The 19,435-nt window shown below is 51.9% G+C and overlaps 1 protein-coding gene across 1 annotated transcript in view; it reads right to left on the reverse strand.

Annotated features, from left to right (window-relative positions):
• LOC115554508 (tenascin-like) overlaps positions 1–19,435 on the reverse strand; it is a 50,798-nt gene that overhangs the window by 27,506 nt on the left and 3,857 nt on the right. The window contains 6 exon segments of the mRNA XM_030371282.1: positions 260–529; positions 3,542–3,695; positions 4,447–4,562; positions 5,128–5,391; positions 6,458–7,678; positions 8,528–9,119. Of these exon segments, the coding sequence (XP_030227142.1) occupies positions 260–529; positions 3,542–3,695; positions 4,447–4,562; positions 5,128–5,391; positions 6,458–7,678; positions 8,528–9,023 (2,521 nt within the window). The 5' untranslated portion in view covers positions 9,024–9,119.

Here is a 19,435-nt window from a genome sequence, read left to right on the forward strand (position 1 = left end):
AAGTGAATTACAACGACTCTTCAGGGTCAATCGGTTTCATTTTTGTACCGTGAAATGTAAAATTATCTCATAATAGTCCTATGAAGTCCTATCAAAATGTGCAAAGAATATGATTTAAAACATCTGGTGGCACCATCATCACCATATCCTGCATCTCACCCTCTTGGGTGAATAAAGTGCTAAGTTCTATTCACCGCCTCCTTCACCTCCACCACCTCCACCATCATCATCGTCGTCATCATCATCATCAGGGTCTCACCTGTGAGGAAGGTCTCGTAGACAGGCACGCTCAGCACGTCTCCCTTCTTGGCGGCGAGCGCCACCTGGTACTGTGTGTCGGGGCGCAGCCCTCCCAGGTGGTGCTGGGTCTCGGAGGACGCCAGCTCCACCACCTGCCGGTCGGCGGGGTCGGCGCTGGGCCCGTAGGACACGCGCACGCCGTCCACCTGGGCCACGGGCTCGAACCACGTCACCAGGGCCGTGGTGTCCGTCACGTCGCGCACGCTCACCAGGCCGGGGGCGTCGATCCCTGGAGGCCGTTAAAGTTAATATTGATACAGAGAGAGTAGACAAAATAAAATGGAAAAAAAATATTTTCAAGTCTAAGACGCAATAACACCATACACGGGGGGGGGGCCACAATGATTTGGGAGTAAGATAGAGCTGTCCGGTCTCTTTAATATAAACCAGAGCATTATGGGCTACTTAAGTTATCATTTTGGATTCTTACTGGATGGGAGGTTCAAGGACACTTGGGAGTGAGCTGGAGACCTCTTTTATATGAAACAGGGCCTCAACGACATCTAAGAATATCATTTTGGGGGCTCCAGCCCTACAGGAAGTGACTTATTCTATACCACCTATTCTGCGGTTGAGGTTGGAGAACGAGCTGCTCACACAGGTAAGCAGAACTCTTTCCCAATTCCAACCACCAGGACCGTGAAGGGCAGGCGACTCCCCGGGCGGTGGAAACCGATTCGTCTCACAACAACAACAACAACAACAACAACACCGTGAGTGGAGTCTCCGCTCTCTGCAGCGGGGCTGATAAAACGGACACAGCGTCGTGGGTTCAGCTCTGTCCCAGAGGGAGGGGGAGGCCACGTGCTAGCATGCAGACACTGTTCTCCTGGGAGTGGGGGCCCCTTCCAGGAGACTGGGACTCGCTGGCTGATGGCGAGGCCCACATGGGGAGGGAGACAGGGTGGAGGTGGTCGGCATGGAGAGGGACAGCGTGGGGAGGAAGGGAGGGAGAGGGGGAGAGAAGAGGAGGCGGGGAAGGGGGATGGAGAAAGAGGTGGAGAAGACAGGGGAGGTGGAGAACACAGGGGAGGTGGAGGGGGGGAGAATGTAGTGACGGAGATGGAGGATAGGTGGGGAAGGAGAAGGGTTGAGGGGGAGGGAAAGGGTGAGCTAGTAACTGGAGGAACGATAGAGGAGTGATGGGGGAGAGGTGGAGGAGGGAGGAGGGCTGGTCTTACTTCACACCATTAGTCGCTCAGTGGGAGCTCCTTGTGACGCACCGAGCTGTAATGGCAGATATTTAGGGAGGCGGAGAGACCCTGAGAAAACAACCTTATAATCCAGCCGCCACCGACGTTACGCTCTATGGCTGTGTGAATGTGTTTGTGTCTGTGTGTGTATAAGCATGTGCATGTGTGTGTGTGTGTGTGTGTGTGTGTGTGTGTTTTGTCTGTGTGTGTGTGTGTGTGTGTGTGTGTGTGTGTGGGTGAATACGTAGGCCTTAGTGTGAGTGTGGATTTATTGTGTTGAGAACAAACAAAGAAATGCTTTGATGCATGTGCATACGTGAGTCTGTGTGTGTTTGCATACGTGCGTCTTTGTGTCTGCGTCTCTGCCTTTGTGTGCGACTCAAGCTGCTCATGTGTCAGACGTTCTCAACAGTTCATATCGGCCCTGATCCGGGCAGCGTGCTTACTTCAACGTATAAATAGGACCGTTCATGAGCGGCCCCCCCGTGGGGACGGTGATAAGGCTTTACGACGGCTTAATGACATTTCCACGCACACGACTGCTTGTTCTGGCAAACGGCAGACCACTCCTGCACAACCGAACGCCAAGGACCGCGCTGGAATCAATGCCGCGAGGTGATTGGAGGAGGAGGAGGAGGGGGTGCTGAATAGCACAAATGTTTCTCCACATATTGAAATGGCTTTATTTTCATTTGCCTTAACTCCCCGAGGTCCAGAGCGACACTAACTATTTGAATACAAACCAGAGAATTTATTATTCCACTGAAATCCTTTTTCCGAATAAGCAGCCCTTGCGTTCGGCCTGTGGTTCCGAGCGCCGCGTTAACAGGTCTCTCCGGGGCCCTTGGAGCCAACAAACGCAGGCTGTGGCCCCCGCCAGGTGAGGTGTATAAACGTCACCCCTGATCGATCCTAAAATCCTACGTTCCTCTGTTACAAACCATTAGGGCTTCACACTGACGGACAGACGGAGACTGAATTCTCCACAAATCCCCACAATAAGAGAGTGAAATCTATACGGCCTCTCTGCTTCTCGCCGCTAAATCACATCTCTGCCGTGAAACTTAATGAGCAGATCATTCAGGCTTGGCAGCTGGGGTTTTAATAGACTTGCGGCGGGGATAAGCCATCGATGAATGTGGAACGCAGCCCGGGGTTTCAAGTTGACAACCTTGTTTCTCGTTTAGCGGAGAGGGTCGGCGGCGGTGATTTAGCCCTTCAAGAACCTGTATTTCGGGAAACCCTGTCTCCTGCCTGAGCGCCTAAAGAGAGAGCTTTAAGGATTATTCCCCCCCCTCGTAAACTACGCAGGGATTAGTAGTGAAAACGAAAAGGTTTGCGGTTTTTTAGTAATTGTGCATAAACGGAGTCCTGCCTGAAAAGCAGGGTAAAAGCGGTCTTCTTTCTAATGCTTATTGAATTATGAACCTTTCAATTGCATTCCATGGATTGGTCATTTAAAGGCAGATCCCATTAATGATCCTCGTGTCAGATAACAGCAGCTTGATGCAGTGCTTTGTATGCAATAAACATTGTTGATTTGGATGAACTTACAGTGTACAACATCTACACAGATCACTGAAATACAATAATATGGTTTTCATATTCAGGCTGTTAGATAAGTTATCGTTATCTTCAATCCTATTTTTGCATCTGTGTGTGGTTGCATTACAATCAAAGTAGTTTGTAGAAATCAATCAATCAATCATTATCATTCATTACCTGCACATTTCAACATGTCTGCATACTTGTTTCAAAACCCCCCATTGAAAAGCAATTGGAAAAGTGTGTGTGTGTGTGTGTGTGTGTGTGTGTGTGTGTGTGTGTGTGTGTGTGTGTGTGTGTGTGTGTGTGTGTGTGTTTGTGTGTGAATACGTAGGTCTTAGTGTGAGTGTAGATTCCTTTTATATTGAGAACAACGATCAAAGCAATGCTTAGTCGCATGTGCATGTACGTTTTAGCAATAGTTCCCCCTGTCAGCCGTGAATGAGATGAGGTGACCCTAAAGCAGCGTCTAAGGCATTATTAAATCCTGGGGGTAGACTCACGGGTGACCACGTTCTTGGAGGCGGGCGGCCCGCGGTTCTTGTTCTTCACCACCTCCAGCTTGACCTCGTACTCCTGGCCCGGCCCCAGGCCCGACTGCTCGAAGGTGGTCTCAGGCTGGCCCAGGCTGTTCAGGATCTCGCCGTTCTCCTCTTTCTGCCAGCAGAACCACACAGAACTCAAAAGCTCAAACCACCTTCAAGCGTCGGTACAGACATCGGAAACCCAGGAGCTGGTGTCAGATCACCTCACGCATCGCCTTCTGCTGATGTCTGTACCGAGGATGGGAGATGCTTGGAGTCGTGGTGTGTTGTCCTGCCGAACAACACAAAACGACTCGAAGCATCTCCCACCCTCGGTACAGGCACCAGCAGGTGTCACGCCACATCACACAGCGCCTTCTGCTGCAGGGCTGCAGGGAGAGGTCTGGGGGTCCCCTCAAGGGCCCCCCTCCCCTGTCGACAGACACCCAGACTCTCTTGTTATGCCTAACAGACCGTGGTTCTCTCGGCGTCTCGGCACTTTAAACATAAAATAATATTTTGTCGACGCATTTCAGAAAGAAAACAAAACCTTCAACAAACACGGCAATTACCGGTCGGGCCGTTAGAGCCGTCGGCCCAGAAAGCTTTGATACGTGCAACTGCTGACTGCTGACTGCGCCCGGGGTACGGCTAAGCTGTTTTCCACACGACAGCTACTTCGGTTCACATGCACACGCATTAGGCAATTATTGAGTTTCAAATCGGAGCTGCACGCTCGGCGGGACATATAGGGTTTCCAAAGGCAAACACAGATAATGACAGGCTGCGGTGGGCTTTTTGAGTTTCCACTGGCTTCTGTGCTACACGGGATCCATGCTAATGACGTAACGGCGCGGCGGTGGAGATAGAGGCCCCGGACTCACGGTGTTCCTGAAGATGAGGTTCCAGCCGTCGAAGGGGATGTCCAGCGGGTCCCACTGCACCTGCACCGAGGTCTCCCGCACCGACTTGAACTTCAGGCCCTCGGGCTCGGGCAGATCTGAGGAGGTCATGGGTTCACGTGAGCTTTGTCCTGACGCAACGTGTTCTCCAGAGTACACCAGTGACCAGACATTGTTGATCAAATTGTTGATCAACACATTTCATACATTCGGCGAATGTTGCAGCATGCATTCTCTACTAGTTGTAAATTATAAGCAATCCAAGTGTTGAACAGTTGTTCTCTCGATGCTTCTTTTCCGCTACATAGCTGGCCCTAGTCTTGTCGGGAAAATGTGAAGGCACCGAATAACCATTTGATATTCTGTCTTTGACATCGCACACTATGAATGTGAAATTAACCAGTGGGTTTGGTACGGAGGAACACATATCAGCATGACCTTCAGCCTTCATAAGGCAGAGGAGTCGGACCTAGGAGGTATGGAGGTACGGATAACAACATGACCTTCAGCCTTCATAAGGCAGAGGAGTCGGACCTAGGAGGTATGGAGGTACGGATAACAACATGACCTTCAGCCTTCATAAGGCAGAGGAGTCGGACCTAGGAGGTATGGAGGAACACCTATCAGCATGATATTCAGCCTTGGAGGAGGAGGTGGACCTACGTGTGGACACTCGGGCGCTGACGGGGACGCTCTTCTTGTTCTTCAGGATGGCGTAGACGCTGATCAGGTACTCTACGCCGGGCTCCAGCTCCTTGATGGTGGCCATCTTCTGGTCCCCGGGGACGCGCAGGTCCATCTCTAGACCCCCCATGGCGGTGGGCGTGTAGGTGACCAGGTACTCCGTCACCACCATCTCGTTGACCCAGGACAGGTCCACCGTCTCGGGGTTCACAGGCACCACCGTCAGGTCCTTGGGGGGTGAGACTGGGGGAGGAGCATGAGGAGATGTGGGGGTTAGCGTCGCAATTCACTCGAAGGGTGATAGGGACTTCTAAGTTTGTATTTTTTTTTTACTGCATAGTAAAGTTTCTTTTGGCATCTTGAAAATCAGTCAATTGAATAACTGGTACTTGTAACTAAAAAAAAGAAAATATTCCAAAGGGTTGAGAAACTTTGAGATTGAGTTTGATGTTTTTACCAGCAGACTCCTACAGAACCTTCCCTTAAGGGAGCCCAGTACAGAGACTACATGCCACAATGAAACACTACTCCTCAACGTAAGTGTGTGACAGCAGCCCACTATGGGAAAGACCACAGAGGTCTTTAAAACTTAAGACCACTATTAACATGTTCCAGTGCAACGAGACACTCTTTGATCTGGGTTATAACGAGGCCTACCAGATGCTACTCTCTGGGCCAAGGTGGGTATTCGTGTGCAAACAGAGGCTTTTCCCCTACTTTTCCCCCATAATGTTGCAGAACACATTTTAGAACAAATCATTAGTTCACACTGAGCACAAGGCCCCGTGGTAAATCACAGAGCGTATGTGGTTTACCTTCGTTCTAAGAATCGCTCACTCAGAGGAAGGTAAGCTGCCATGTACTACGGTCTCCCCGGGGAGAATTGTCAGTAGACATAACGAATAGGAAGATCAATCTTCCGTTTAGTACACAGTAGTATTGCATATTTTTTTCTTTCAGATTTTCTACCTCACTTCTTATGTTGGAAATTGTATCATGTTGTTTGGAATCAGTTGCACCATGAATACATTTCCACAGACGATGCTGTTTCCAAAACATGTTGATAAGCTGCACTTTAGAACATCTATCTGAGAATATCGTCTTACTCATGGGGAATATTTATTGATTCATGCTTTGATGCGTAAATAAATCTAGCAAACAAGGAATGATAGTTAATCAATCCCTTCCTGATTGTATCTTCTTATCTTATGAGCGAAGTTAGTTGGTTATTCAGTACCAATGATGCACGCCCGACCGTCAGCTCCTGCTCTATCGACACCATCTGAATCCCTTCCATCGTGTATCTCACCTTCGGAGCAGTCGTCACCGACGAATCCCTCGTCGCACACGCACACTCCGTTCATGCATTGGCCCTGGTCCTGGCAGTTCCCCGCGCACGTGAGCAGCGAGCAGTCCGCCCCCGTGAAGCCCTCGAAGCAGACGCAGTTCCCGTCCACGCAGTAGCCTCTCTCCATACAGTTGTTGGGGCACGTCTTCTCACTGCAGTCCTCGCCCACGAAGCCCTCTTTGCACACGCACTGACCGTTGACGCACCGCCCGCGGTCGAGGCAGTTGTTGGGGCAGGTGAGCTCTCCGCAGTCGGGGCCCGTGAAGCCCTCGAGGCACACGCATTTGCCGTCCACGCACTCCCCCCGGCCCATGCAGTCCTTGGGGCAGGTCTTGACGCCGCAGTCGTCGCCCGCGAAGCCGTGGTCGCACACGCACTGGCCGTTGACGCAGCGGCCGCGGTCCAGGCAGTTGTTGGGGCAGGACAGGTCTCCGCAGTCATCGCCCTGGTACCCCGCGTCGCACACGCACTGCCCGTCCACGCACTTGCCCCTGTGGTTGCAGTTGTCCGGGCAGGAGAGGATGTCGCAGGCCTCGCCCTCGAAGCCCGGGTCGCAGATGCACTTGCCGTTGAAGCAGTGCCCTCGCGCGTTGCAGTTGTCGGGGCAGGTGAGCTTGGAGCAGTCCTCGCCGACGTAGCCGACGTGACACTGGCACTGGCCGTTCACGCACTTGCCGCGGTTGTTGCAGTTGCTGGGACAGGTGAGGTCGCCGCAGTCTTCCCCGCTGAAGCCCTCGTCGCAGTAGCAGGTGCCGTTGTCGCAGCGGCCGCGGTCGTAGCAGTCGTTGGGGCAGATGAGCTCGGAGCAGTCGTACCCGGTCCAGGGCTCGTCGCACACGCACTCGTCCTCCACGCAGCGGCCGCGGCCCAGGCAGTTGTTCAGGCAGTTGGTCTGGGAGCAGTCCTCCCCGATGAAGCCCTCCGCGCACTGGCAGGAGCCCTCCATGCACTGGCCGTAGTCGCCGCAGTCCAGCAGGCACACCTCCAGGCTGCAGTCGTCCCCGTCGAAGCCCTCGAAGCACACGCACTTGCCGTCCAGACAGCGGCCCTGGTCCTGGCAGTCGTTGGGGCACTCGGGGTCGGTGCAGTTGGGTCCCTTCCAGCCCGCCTCGCACACGCAGCCGCAGGTCTCGCTGCTCCAGTTCCCGCGGCCGTTGCAGTAGGGCTTGGTGGCAACCTCGCCTGAGGGCAGACAGAGAGGTTAGTGTTTGTCCCGGACACCTCAAGGATACAAACATTCATCAACCCGCTACTGGGCTGGATCACAGGGGTACTGGGGCATATTGCAGCATGAAGTTGGAACAACTAGGATAAAGTTGGACTAGGACAGTCTACTACAGGGTCATACAACCTCATCATCCACCACTGCAAGCAATATTTAGGTCTTCAACAAGCCAAGCCTGCTTGTCTTTGGTGACAAGCAGGCTTGACAAATAAAAAATATCTGGCAGAAACCCACCCAAACATAGAGAGAACATGCAAACTCAATACAGACCGCATCTTAGCCAGAAATCATTATCTCAAGCTTATAACCATCATAAGGCCACCTCTAGGGTTCTAACTACCCACCACGGAGCCTCCTCTGGGGCCCTAACTACCCATCATGGAGCCTCCTCTAGGGCCCTAACTACCCATCATGGAGCCTCCTCTGGGGCCCTAACTACCCATTATGGAGCCTCCTCTGGGGCCCTAACTACCCATCATGGAGCCTCCTCTGGGGCCCTAATGACCCACCATGGAGCCACCTCTAGGGTTCTAACTACCCATCATGGAGCCTCCTTTAGGGCCCTTGTTACCCACCATGGAGCCTCCTCTGGGGCCCTAACTACCCATCATGGAGCCTCCTCTAGGGCCCTAACTACCCATCATGGAGCTTCCTTTAGGGCCCTTGTTACCCACCATGGAGCCTCCTCTAGGGCCCTAACTACCCATCATGGAGCCACCTTTAGGGCCCTAACTACCCACCATGGAGCCACCTTTAGGGCCCTTACTACCCATCATGGAGCCTCCTCTAGGGGGTGATGTTCCTACCTGTGACTGGCGCTCCGCAGCAGGCCGTCCCACTGCTGCACTGCTCCCTCAGGCCGGACAGCTCTGACTCCAGCATCTCCAGCCGGTTCAGGATGTCCTTGATGTCGGGCAGGTTGTTGTTGTTGCAGCCGCAGGCCTGCTTGGGGATGTTGATGCGGTGCGTGAACACGATCTGGTTGTCGCCGTCCATCGTCTGCTCCAGCTGCTCGGTGCTCTGGACGTCGGACGGCGCCCTCTTGTGCTTGCCCTCGGAGCTGCCGCCGCCGGTGGGGGGGTCCAGGTCCACGGAGCAGAGGGAGGCGGCCGGGACGTTGATGTTGTACACGTGGTTGAAGACCACGGGCTGGTCCGGGTGGGGCAGCGTGAAGTTCTCCTGGGACTGGGGAGCCAGGGCCTCCCGGCGGTGGCGGAGCACCTTCTTGACCAGGCCGGCCGAGGAGAGGTGGAGGAGGAGGGCCACGCCCACCAGGCCCAGCAGGGCGCTCTTCATCCCCATGACGACGGGAGCCTGTCACAGACGATGGCGGCCCAGATGGAGAGGGATTGGCTGTTCTGGTGTCTCGGCGCTTGGATGGGGTGGAACCTTGAAGCCCTTTGAGTAAAAGAAGCAAACGCGGTATATGTTAGGGATCGTGATTTCTGACTTTTCTCGTAGAAATGGTGGATACCATTTTTAAAACCGATTGAAATTACCAACGAAACACAAAAACTCAACAACATAAAAGGAAAATCAATCAGCTACATATTTTACAGTCATTGCTCACATTGATGCTCCCATCTTCCTTTCAAAAAAGAACTACAGCACAACACAGCACCGTCTAATCAACAACACTTTCAGAGCAAGATGCTAGAAAAATCAGCTCACATAACAACTCTCAGAACACAGAACCAAAGTGCCCTTCTATTCCTTGGCGTGCCCTTGCCAGAGAACATGGAAACAACATAAGTCCTCCCCCCGCCCCTCCCCGTCATGAACACAAGGGACCATAGCCACAGTGAAATGTCACAGAATCTCCACGCGACAAAAGCAATTAACCTTCCACCGCCGTCCCTCAACAAAGGACCAACTTCCAGCGGCGGAGAGTTGTTGCAACGTGGACGTGGAGATGGACTATCAGGAGATGACATCATCACGGTCGTGCTTCCTGCCGGTCCTCTGAGGCACCGGGAGCTGTAATTAAACCAGAGGCTGTGGGTAACCTTGAGGCTCAGAGGGCTGACTCCCAGAACAATGGTTCCTGCCAAAGGCTGCCATGAACAGCAGGTACCACCTGCATGGTTGCATTGGTGGGAGTGAGGGAGGGTTTGAATAGTTGGACCTTCAACACAGTTTTCCCCCAGCAAGCCAAAACCACAGCCCTTCTCCTGGAAGATTAATAGAGGTAGTTGGGTTGGAACATCTGTGGAAAGACGCTGAAAGCGACCAGGGTCTGCAACTTTCCCTCGTTTTCAGCATTTCCCGCACCACCCCTGTAGCGGCAGCGGTTTTCGTTTAGTAACGTGACCCTCCCTACCTACACCTGAGGTTATTGGTGCTGTTTCACAAGGACCTGGTGCAGACACAAGGTCTCCTTTTAAAAAGTTACGGCCTGGAACAAAAATCTGCTGATGTCCGTATTTGTGGTCTCAGACAACCGACCATTTCTTTTCTTTTCAACTCTTTCATCCTGAGATTAAATAAACTTGTTATACTGCTCAATTAAAGAGCGCTCTCCCTGTCTGGACTAAACATGTTCAGACCGACAACAGAGTTTTCTTTCTCTTAATGACAGGGCTATCAATGTGTTAAATGGAGGCTTGAGTTGAACTTCTTTGCCTCAGTGCTCCACTGTTCACTGTGTCTGAGACAGAACAGGAGAAATGTCACACAGCAACAACAGATATCCGGTCTTGTTGTGTTGCCTGACTCGGGTTGTGGTAACTGTCTAAATGATTTCAGTCCAGGTCTCCTACCGACACTCCTACCTGCACAACCCACCATGTGCTGCTCAGATTCCAAGAAGACTAATGGCAATTGGTGTGACCGTGTGAACATCAAAGAAGTCTCAGTGGTTTATAGCGTGAATAATTCTTTAAAGGCCCCGGTTGTGATCGCAGCAAAACCACAGCGCACATTTCAACCTTCTTACTCCCAGCGTGAGCCTCCCCTCTGAGCGGATTTACATTTGATTCCAGTTCAGTGAAAGGTTGCTGGAAGAAGCCTCTAGACCGGGCTGACACGGGAGTGGAGCGATCATCGGTCTCTCTCTCTCTTGGCTGGCTCCGCTGCTCAGGAACCCATCTGCAGGGGAGCCTCTCAATCCCTTCAAGCTGCTGGGTTTGAGCACCTTAAGAGGGCTCTCTGCCTGGACGGCTTCCACAGACTGAACCGCCCCCTCCGTCCCACCCCCACTCCCGTCGCAGGCTCCGTGTGCCTGGGTGAGACAGGCAGGGCTGGGTGCCTCTCTGATGGACGTGCCGGGGAAGTGCTAATGTGACTAATGCAGCCCGCTGATGGGAAGCTAAGCTACGATCTGGCCCTCGGGGGTAGCCAAGGAGCTACCCCCCCCCCACGCTCCCCTCCCCCAGCCCAGCCAGACTCCCCCACCACACCACTCTCTCGCGCCACGCTCATGCATGTGGGAAACAAACACACACACACACACACACACACACACACACACACACACACACACACACACACACACACACACACACACACACGCAGATGTACACACTATGCAAAACAGTTTGCAAGACCACATAGACACATCCATAAGCCTGCTCACACACAACAGTGACACAAATGCATACGCACGCACGCACACTATGCAAAACGGAGTGCAAAAACCCATAGACACATCCGTTAGCCTGTACACAAGTGTGTACACCCACACACAGACACACACACACGCACACACACAGACACACACGCACACACTATGCAAAACAGTCTGCAAGTACGCATAAACACCACCATAAGCCAACCACAAGCATACACACACACACACACACACAACCAGACACCTACACAGCAACCGCGGAAACTAAGTCACACTGCTGTGGCCAAGCATCACAAACTAGGGATTAAATCAACAAAATAGCCAGAAAATTGCTTTGAGCGGCTGCAAGGGGTTTTAGTTCTGGGCGGATGGTTGGCTTTCTCACTCTGAAGCCTGGCTGCCGTCCACATGGAGCCAACGAGCAAGGCAACCCGGTGAGACCAAGACCGGCTTTGTGCCACAATCTGTGGCTCTGGCCACAAAACTTATCCCCTATTATTCAGAAAAAGATAGAAAGAGGAAACCCTGGCAGAATCGATAATGTGCTGGGGCTGAGAAGAGGTACCTGCTGCAACGCTGGTGTTTATTAAACAGGGAGGGCCTCGGAGGACTATGAGAATGTGTGTGTGTGTTTGTGTGTGTGTGTGTGTGTGTGTGTGTGTGTGTGTGTGTGTGACCCTGGGAGAACCGATTTCCCACTCTTCGCCTTGACCCCCCCCCTCCACCCCCAACCCGCCACGGAGACTGGGTCGCTATGGAAACGCAGCTGGTCGCTGGCATTCTGGGAGCAGACTTGACACAGTTTGACTGTTGCCGCTTTGTCGGCCTCGCTCACTTTGTTTGTAGCTTTCTCAAAGGGGCGACCCGACATGCGAGCTGCCGTGGTGCAATGTGAGGTGAGTCCCGCGCGGTCCAAACCTGCTGGCACCGAGCCCCCCCCGGCCCACCACCGATCGAAGCAGTAAGGCCCAATCCCATTTCTACCCCTGACCCCTTCCCCTTACCCCTCCCCCTTGTTTTGAAGGGGTAAGGGGAAGGGGTATGGCCTTCCCCTTCCCCTTACCCCTTCAAAACAAGGGGGAGGGGTAAGGGTAAGGGGTATGGGGTAGAAATGGGATTGGGCCTAAGCCTGCTATTGAGCGGGGGGGAACGAAGGCGGCACTTGAAAGTTGTTTTTGTTTTTCGTTTCTTTTTTCTTTCGCGACACACAGAGTTGTCGCACCGAGTCCCAGCCCGACAACCGAGAATCCTGGTTCCTTCCCCCCCCCCCCCCCCCCCAGAAACGTTCTTGAACTTTCTGAATGCTCTCATTCTGGTCTCAGTCTCTTTAGAAGGAGTGAATGAGCTCCCTCACCGGCGCTAGCGGACCTCAAATCCTTCCCCTCCCCGATGGGAAAACCTGCCCAGCCGCCCGGGTCTGTATATCAATACGAGGAAGAGTTACAGCCCACATGCATTCTCCATCAGCAGCCGTGCCCTGTCTGACCAGCAGCTGGAGGATCCATCGGGGAGCCGCCACAACCGCTCCGCGGGCCCACTGCAGCTCGAGGTGGATGTTCTTCTGAGTGCCACACTTAAGAGCCCTATTTACATGAACACACCCTCTCCCCCGCCAACCGACTTTCACAATATCGTGATTCATTTTCTCCAAAAGCACGGTGCATTCAACCCATGAGCTCTATCCAAGGTTAACGCCTCGTTTTTACGTTTAAAAAACGATTTCTGACTTTGTGTTCCTGACTGCTTCAGCCACCCTCATCCAATACCGCCACTCGACCACGTCCGTCTTAGTCCGTGGCTCAGATACAGAGTGGAGGCACGGAGAGAGTACCCAGGTACACACAGAAAAGAACAAAAGAGCCACACAGAAGAAGACAGAATGCAAAAATGTCCATGAAATTCTGTGAGCTGCGACATCGTTTCCTCTCCATAACTACTGGGCCCCCCATCACCTCCATCACCCACTGGCAGATGATGTCATTACTTCTCACTTCATCACCGCGGGAGGACAAAAGATGTAAAACCGTTTTGCTCCATTGGTTCCGGAGTGTTCCCCGTCCCTCCTTTGGTTCCAAAGTGTAACTTTCAAAGTGCTCTTTTGGAGGACATCGTTGTTATTCGTGGGGAGAGCTGCTCCCGCTCGGGAAGAGGGTTGGTTGAGTAATGGATTAGGTTCCATCCTGGGCCCAAGACCCCCTGATGGGGAGAGGGATCTGTCGTCGGTTGGGGGGGGGGGGGGGGGGGAGAGAGCGTGTGCTAAGACTCTACCATATGGCGGGACAGGACAGACCACACGGAGGGGGAGACAACTCGTCTAACATGTGTTCTGTGGTGGGCTCCGCGGTCTCTCTGTCGCTCTGAAGGCGGACGGCTGCCACGCTGCGCACGTCCAACAGCATCACAACTCTGCACACGCAAACGCCACATCTGTGCCGAGGGGACACATCTGTTTGTGTCTGTGTGTGTTTGTTTGTTTGTAACTTTGTGGGCTGCTGTCTTGGTCGCAACCCCCCGGAGAGAGAGAGAGAGAGCGTTCATCTCAACGCGACGGCATCTGATTAAACGACGCTAGTTCAAAATAGAATGTCACATACAATCACATCTGCATAGTACTCTGGAGTGGTAGCACTGATAGCTTTAATGACGGGCACATGATAGAAGTATGAATAAATATAACGACACACAGCGGTGCAACAATAAGCGGCAAAATATAACACGTCGACTTTATGACCCGTGGAAAATAAAAGAACGATCTATATACCTGCGTCAGGATAACAGCTGTAAATAAATACTGCTAACCAATATAAACAAATAGAACGGTGAGGGTGACGGACATATTTATCTGTTTCCCTGTCTTCTGGATAATAAACACGCTGCATAATGGAGCAGTGTGAGGCACTGGGAGTGCAGCAGTGGTAAATATTCAGTGGTCCCAACGCGCCTTTCACCGGCCGGGGAGCGCACATGCCTCCCCTTTCATTCCAGAGGGTTTTATCAAGCTCGCGCAGATTTGTAGGTCACACACTCACTCTCACTCGCACACTCAAACACTCACTCGCGCACACACACACACACACACACACACACATGCGTGCTGCTGACGCACTCCTGCACACACTCACACTCACGCAAAGTTATACTCCTCCTCATTCACACACCGAATCTGGGTTGCGGGGTAAATACTGAATAGTGGGGAGGGGCATATGTTTTCATCTGGTATGAATCTTCATCGGCTATGAATCTTCATCTCGCCGTATTGAAGTAAACGTCCAAGAAATGGCCTCCATTACAGTCGCCAAGCCCCCCGCGCCACAGATCATCAAATAACAGCCCCGTCTCTCTCACTCCATCCATCCAGGGGGGAGGGGGCGGGCCCGGGCCGGGGGGAGTCGCGTGAGGCTGTATGAATCATAATCAACGCTGCGCTGCCAGGCGCTGCGAGGCGTGGAGAGCAGCCCATACAGGTGATTATTGATCCGTTATAACTGCACCAAGGTCGGCCGCACGGGAAAGAGACCGTGAGGGGGGGGGGCAGAGGACAGCGATAAAGTACGAGTTATGAACATCAAACATGGAAAGGGGATGTCCTCGAAGAGGGGAGACGTGAATGAACTGCCTGATGGGAGAATCGATGGCGGGAGATGTTGGAGATTCTTACTTCCTTCGCTTTCAACCACCGCCACCGCCCCCGCCGGAGACGGAAGATTGCTCTGTTTCTGTTACTCTGTTTCGTTGATTCCACTCTATATCTCTTCCTCTAGCTCGCTCTCTCCTTCACCATCTTTCTCCTCTCTCTCATCTTCATTCTCCATACATCGCTTCCTCTTGTCCTATTTCCGTGTCTCTCTCTCGTCTGTACTGTCTTTGAGTCTTTGATGACCATTGTTCATTAGGTTGAGCTGCATTAAGCAGAACCTCAAAAAGGGACTCAGCTTGCCTTCATTTAGAATGGAGGAAGTCCAACGGCAGGGATGAGACTCACTGCAGTGTGTGAGCAGCATTCATCTGTGTGCTGGAAACGCCCTCGCTTATTCACAGTCTACTACCTTGAGATGAGCCCACGCCAACTCTCAAAACGTTTTACAGAAAATAAATGACGGTTTAGGGCTGCATTATAGCAGAAGGTTTGAAATTCAAGGACATAATGTCAAGGATTCTTGGAATGCAACCTAACGTTCGATATTAGACAATTGATAAGATACTTCTGGTAAAGTATCTTATCTTCCCTGTGCAAAAAGAAGATCAACCTGCTTATCCTGATACTCACTGGCCAGCTATCTAAACTGAGATCACTAAAATGGTGCCAATATTTCCATTATAACACAATCTAGCACGCTACCTAGCACGCTATATAGCGCAAATCTAGCAAGCTATCTAGAAAATATATAGCATGCTATCTGGCACACATCTAGCACGCTATCTAGCATGCTATCTAGCACATATCTAGTGCAAAAGTAACAGTCACCTAGCACTATCTAGCGGTCATCCAGCTCGCTATCTAGTGGTCATCTAGCCCTATCGCTATACTTGCACCAAGGAAAAACATCAACAACAACAACAAAATTGACAACAACATGGTTTCCATTTCCAAATATAAATTAAATGGAAAGCGAGGACGGATAAAGATGTTCCTAGCGACAGCGGGGAACATCTTTATCCCCCCCCCCCCCTCCCCCCCCCAAGTACACCCTCCCACCCGGGCTCCTCTGTGTGACCCGCTGGAGGAGATGACAGAGATAGCTGGGCGGGGGGGTGGCGGGGGGCGGGGAGGGGGCGGGTGTGTTCACGGCTGATAAGGTGGTTGATGGCTGTCGTGTCTGGGATGGGAAGCAAAAAAAAATAAATAAAAAAAATAAAAAGAGAAACACTTATCTGGATACCGCGAGAAATCACTTTACCAACCCGAGGGTCCCTATCACACTCCGCTCACACACACACACACACACACACACACACACACACACACACACACACACACACACACACACACACACACACACACACACACACACACACACACACACACACACACACACAGACACACCACGGGGCGTCCGGGCCGTCCAGGGGTCCCCCGAGTCTGTACGTCTGACAGATACCTTTCCCGCTTAAAAAAATAAATAAAAAAGCCATGCCATTTTCTTTTGGTCCGACTGAAACCAATTTCCGCCTGTCACAGAGATAGAAGCAAGAGGGATGGTGGGCGGGGCCACGGCGCCACGGCGTCGGAGACGCTCCCTCAAACCCCTGTTCAATCCCCCCAGCGCGGCCGTGGGACGTCACGCCCGGTCGAGGAGCCCATCAATATTCTTTATGTCGTCCCCCCCCCCGCCCCCCCCCCCCCCCCCACCTGACTGCTGGCTGACTGCTCTGGGTGCTGGACCCGTTGTTCTCTGGTGACATCACCGCCCGGCCCAGTGGGGGGGGGCCTGTCCCGCCACTATGGCTCCTATGGTTTTATATTTCATTTTATGTCTTTTTTATTATTGCGTCTGTGACGGTGTCTCGGTACGAACTGACTCGCTATCTACCATTTGTCCTTTCCATAGATGCTCCACTGTGTGCTACAATACTGCCACATTACAACAAGTACCACAGAAAAAAAACTACAACATGACTACATCACCAACTACTACACTGCAATACTGCAACAATCGCTGCACAACAACACCACTACACATCCTTACATTTACTACAACGCTACACGGCAATTACCATAAATATCAGCGTTCTTCCTGCTAGCCTGACCAGCTGCTTGGCCAGGAGTAATAATGTCAAACAGAAGGTCAGGTTAGGGGACCGTGTTCAAGAGCAGTTTTAACAAACCATGTAATTAACACCCCCACAACCCCCACAACTGCACTCATCTCCTTCACAATTATCCAAATAACTTTTTGGATTTATTACCCGTCTCAAGAGGAAGAAAACCCTCAAATCCATCCATCTGTTGTTTTCATTTCCACAAAATATAAACCGTTCAATCGTTTTTTTTCTGATTTACAGAAATAAGCACGGATTTCAGACGATCGGCATCATGCGCTCCATGTTACCAGAGGTGGTGCTGTTCTGGCGGTTGGTTCTGAGGTTCGGGTTTCTGCTACCGCTGCTGTTTCTGAAGCATCATGAGCAGCTGAGACAACAAGGAAACAGAGACTGAGCAATGTCCCAGTCGACTGAGATATGCCGGGCAGCGTTCCTGCAGACAAGGCCTCCTCCTTCTCCGTCGGTGGATGATTCATAAGTCTTCCCGCCCACCCACAGGGTATCCCCAGAGAACGCCTCTGTTTTCATGTTTATGTATGGAAGGAAACGGTGCTACCGCAAAACACAGGAACCCTGTTGTACGGCCAGCACCGCAAACTACGTTTTGATCGTTGAACCAGCGGTTCGGGGAATGTTTCACCGAGCGAGGTGGAAAACCCAGAAGTGTGAAGAAGGAAGAACGTTCTCTGTCCTTGGTGCTAGTTCCGCTACGCTGCATAAACACATTGTTCTCTGATCCTCTTGCAACGTGCAACGTTTGGGCTTGGAGGATTTCAGCCTGTTCTTCAGTCTCGCTTAACATCCTGTTTGGGCGCAAAGGGTGGAAATCATTATCATTTCTTTCTGTTTTCTGGAAGCACCGGCGGTGGTGTAGCCGCCGGCAGCCAGACATCTGTTTGTGGCCGTCGGGGATGCGGGTTTTAATCGCGGCGTGCGTCCAAACAGGGGCCTCTCGCTCATTCAGCCCTAATGACCTTCATCCCTAAAGGTGTCAGCCCTTTATTGCATTCCACACTTCTTCCTCATTTCCCTAAAACTAGATGGCCTGCGTCGCTAAACTACCCCCTCCCTCTTCCCCTGTCTCCCTCCCCCCCTCCCTCTGTCTGTCTCTCTCCTCCCCCCTTCTCTATGTCTTTATCTCTCTCTGCGCGTCTTTCTCTCTGTCTTTTATTCAATCGCTCAGAAAGTCTCTCTTTCCGTCGCTCTCTCTCTCTTCAACTGTTGTATACTTGGTGACTCTCTCTCTCCCCCACTCCCCCCTCTCTCTGTCGCCTTCTCACACTCATCCAGCCTACTCTCTCTCCCTCTCTCTCTGTCTCTCTCTGTCTCTCTCTCTTCCTAGCTCCCTCTCTCTCGGTCTCTCTCTCCCTCTCTCTGCTCTTGTTTGTCAGGACTGTGATGGCTCATGCATTCCAATGTCGTGGGTGACACTCAGAGGAAGAGAGTCAAGCAGCAACCACCACCTCCAAGTCCAATTCTACCATGACCACCTCAACCACCACCACCACCACCACCGCCACCGCCACATCTGGTTGTCCCAAAGCCAGCATTTGGGATCAAGTCGCGGGGGGGCCACAAATCATCCCGGAGCTCTCTCCTGAGAAAGCCCTCTGGACTGCGACAGTTTCACCACTTTTGATATACTTCAGCCTCAGAGGGACATGAAAACCACCTGAAGCATTAAAACGCCACATTCCTCTCAGAGCCCAGGAGGAAGAGGAGTTCTGGGTCCTCGTTTGGTGGCTGGTGACTAACCGGACCACTGGGGCTTCTCAAACATCTCTCAGAGAAGGACATGACACTTGGTGGTCTTGTTGTAGTTGTGTGAAGGGTTAATGTTAACTCTGCCCTCAGGTATTGGCTCAGCAGAGCCCTGAAACCAGAGGAGGAGCTTAAAGAGCCAAATCTTCCAGATTTGGAGGTAGATCACACAAACGGCTTTACGTTTGGGCGCAGGATTGTGTAGCATTAAGTGTTTTCAACTCTTAACCTATAGGTAGCGGATTCGATCCAAGGTCCACAGTAAACCTGCAGGCCCCCTACAGGAGGCAGCCAGAATTCCCTATCCTCTATCTGCTCCTTAATGACAAGCATAAGGCTTTGGATTATTGCATCAGCTACATAATTATTAGCGACATATACCATACGCATTTGACAGATAAATTTGCTCGAGAAAATCCCATAGAATTATAATAAACTCGAGATCGTCGTCTCTTAAAGTGTGGGGCTGCAGATGTTTCTTGAGTTCTTTGCTACTGCTTTACGACTTTCCAAAACTACTAAAAGCGAAGGAATAACACGGTCTGCTGTACCATCACCAGACCCGCACGGCTATGTGTCATGAAGTGCCTATTTCCAGGTGCTGAGAGATTTCTCTCCTCGA

The sequence above is a fragment of the Gadus morhua genome, chromosome 11 (assembly GCF_902167405.1).
Source record: "Gadus morhua chromosome 11, gadMor3.0, whole genome shotgun sequence".
NCBI classification, from domain to species: Eukaryota; Metazoa; Chordata; class Actinopteri; order Gadiformes; family Gadidae; genus Gadus; species Gadus morhua.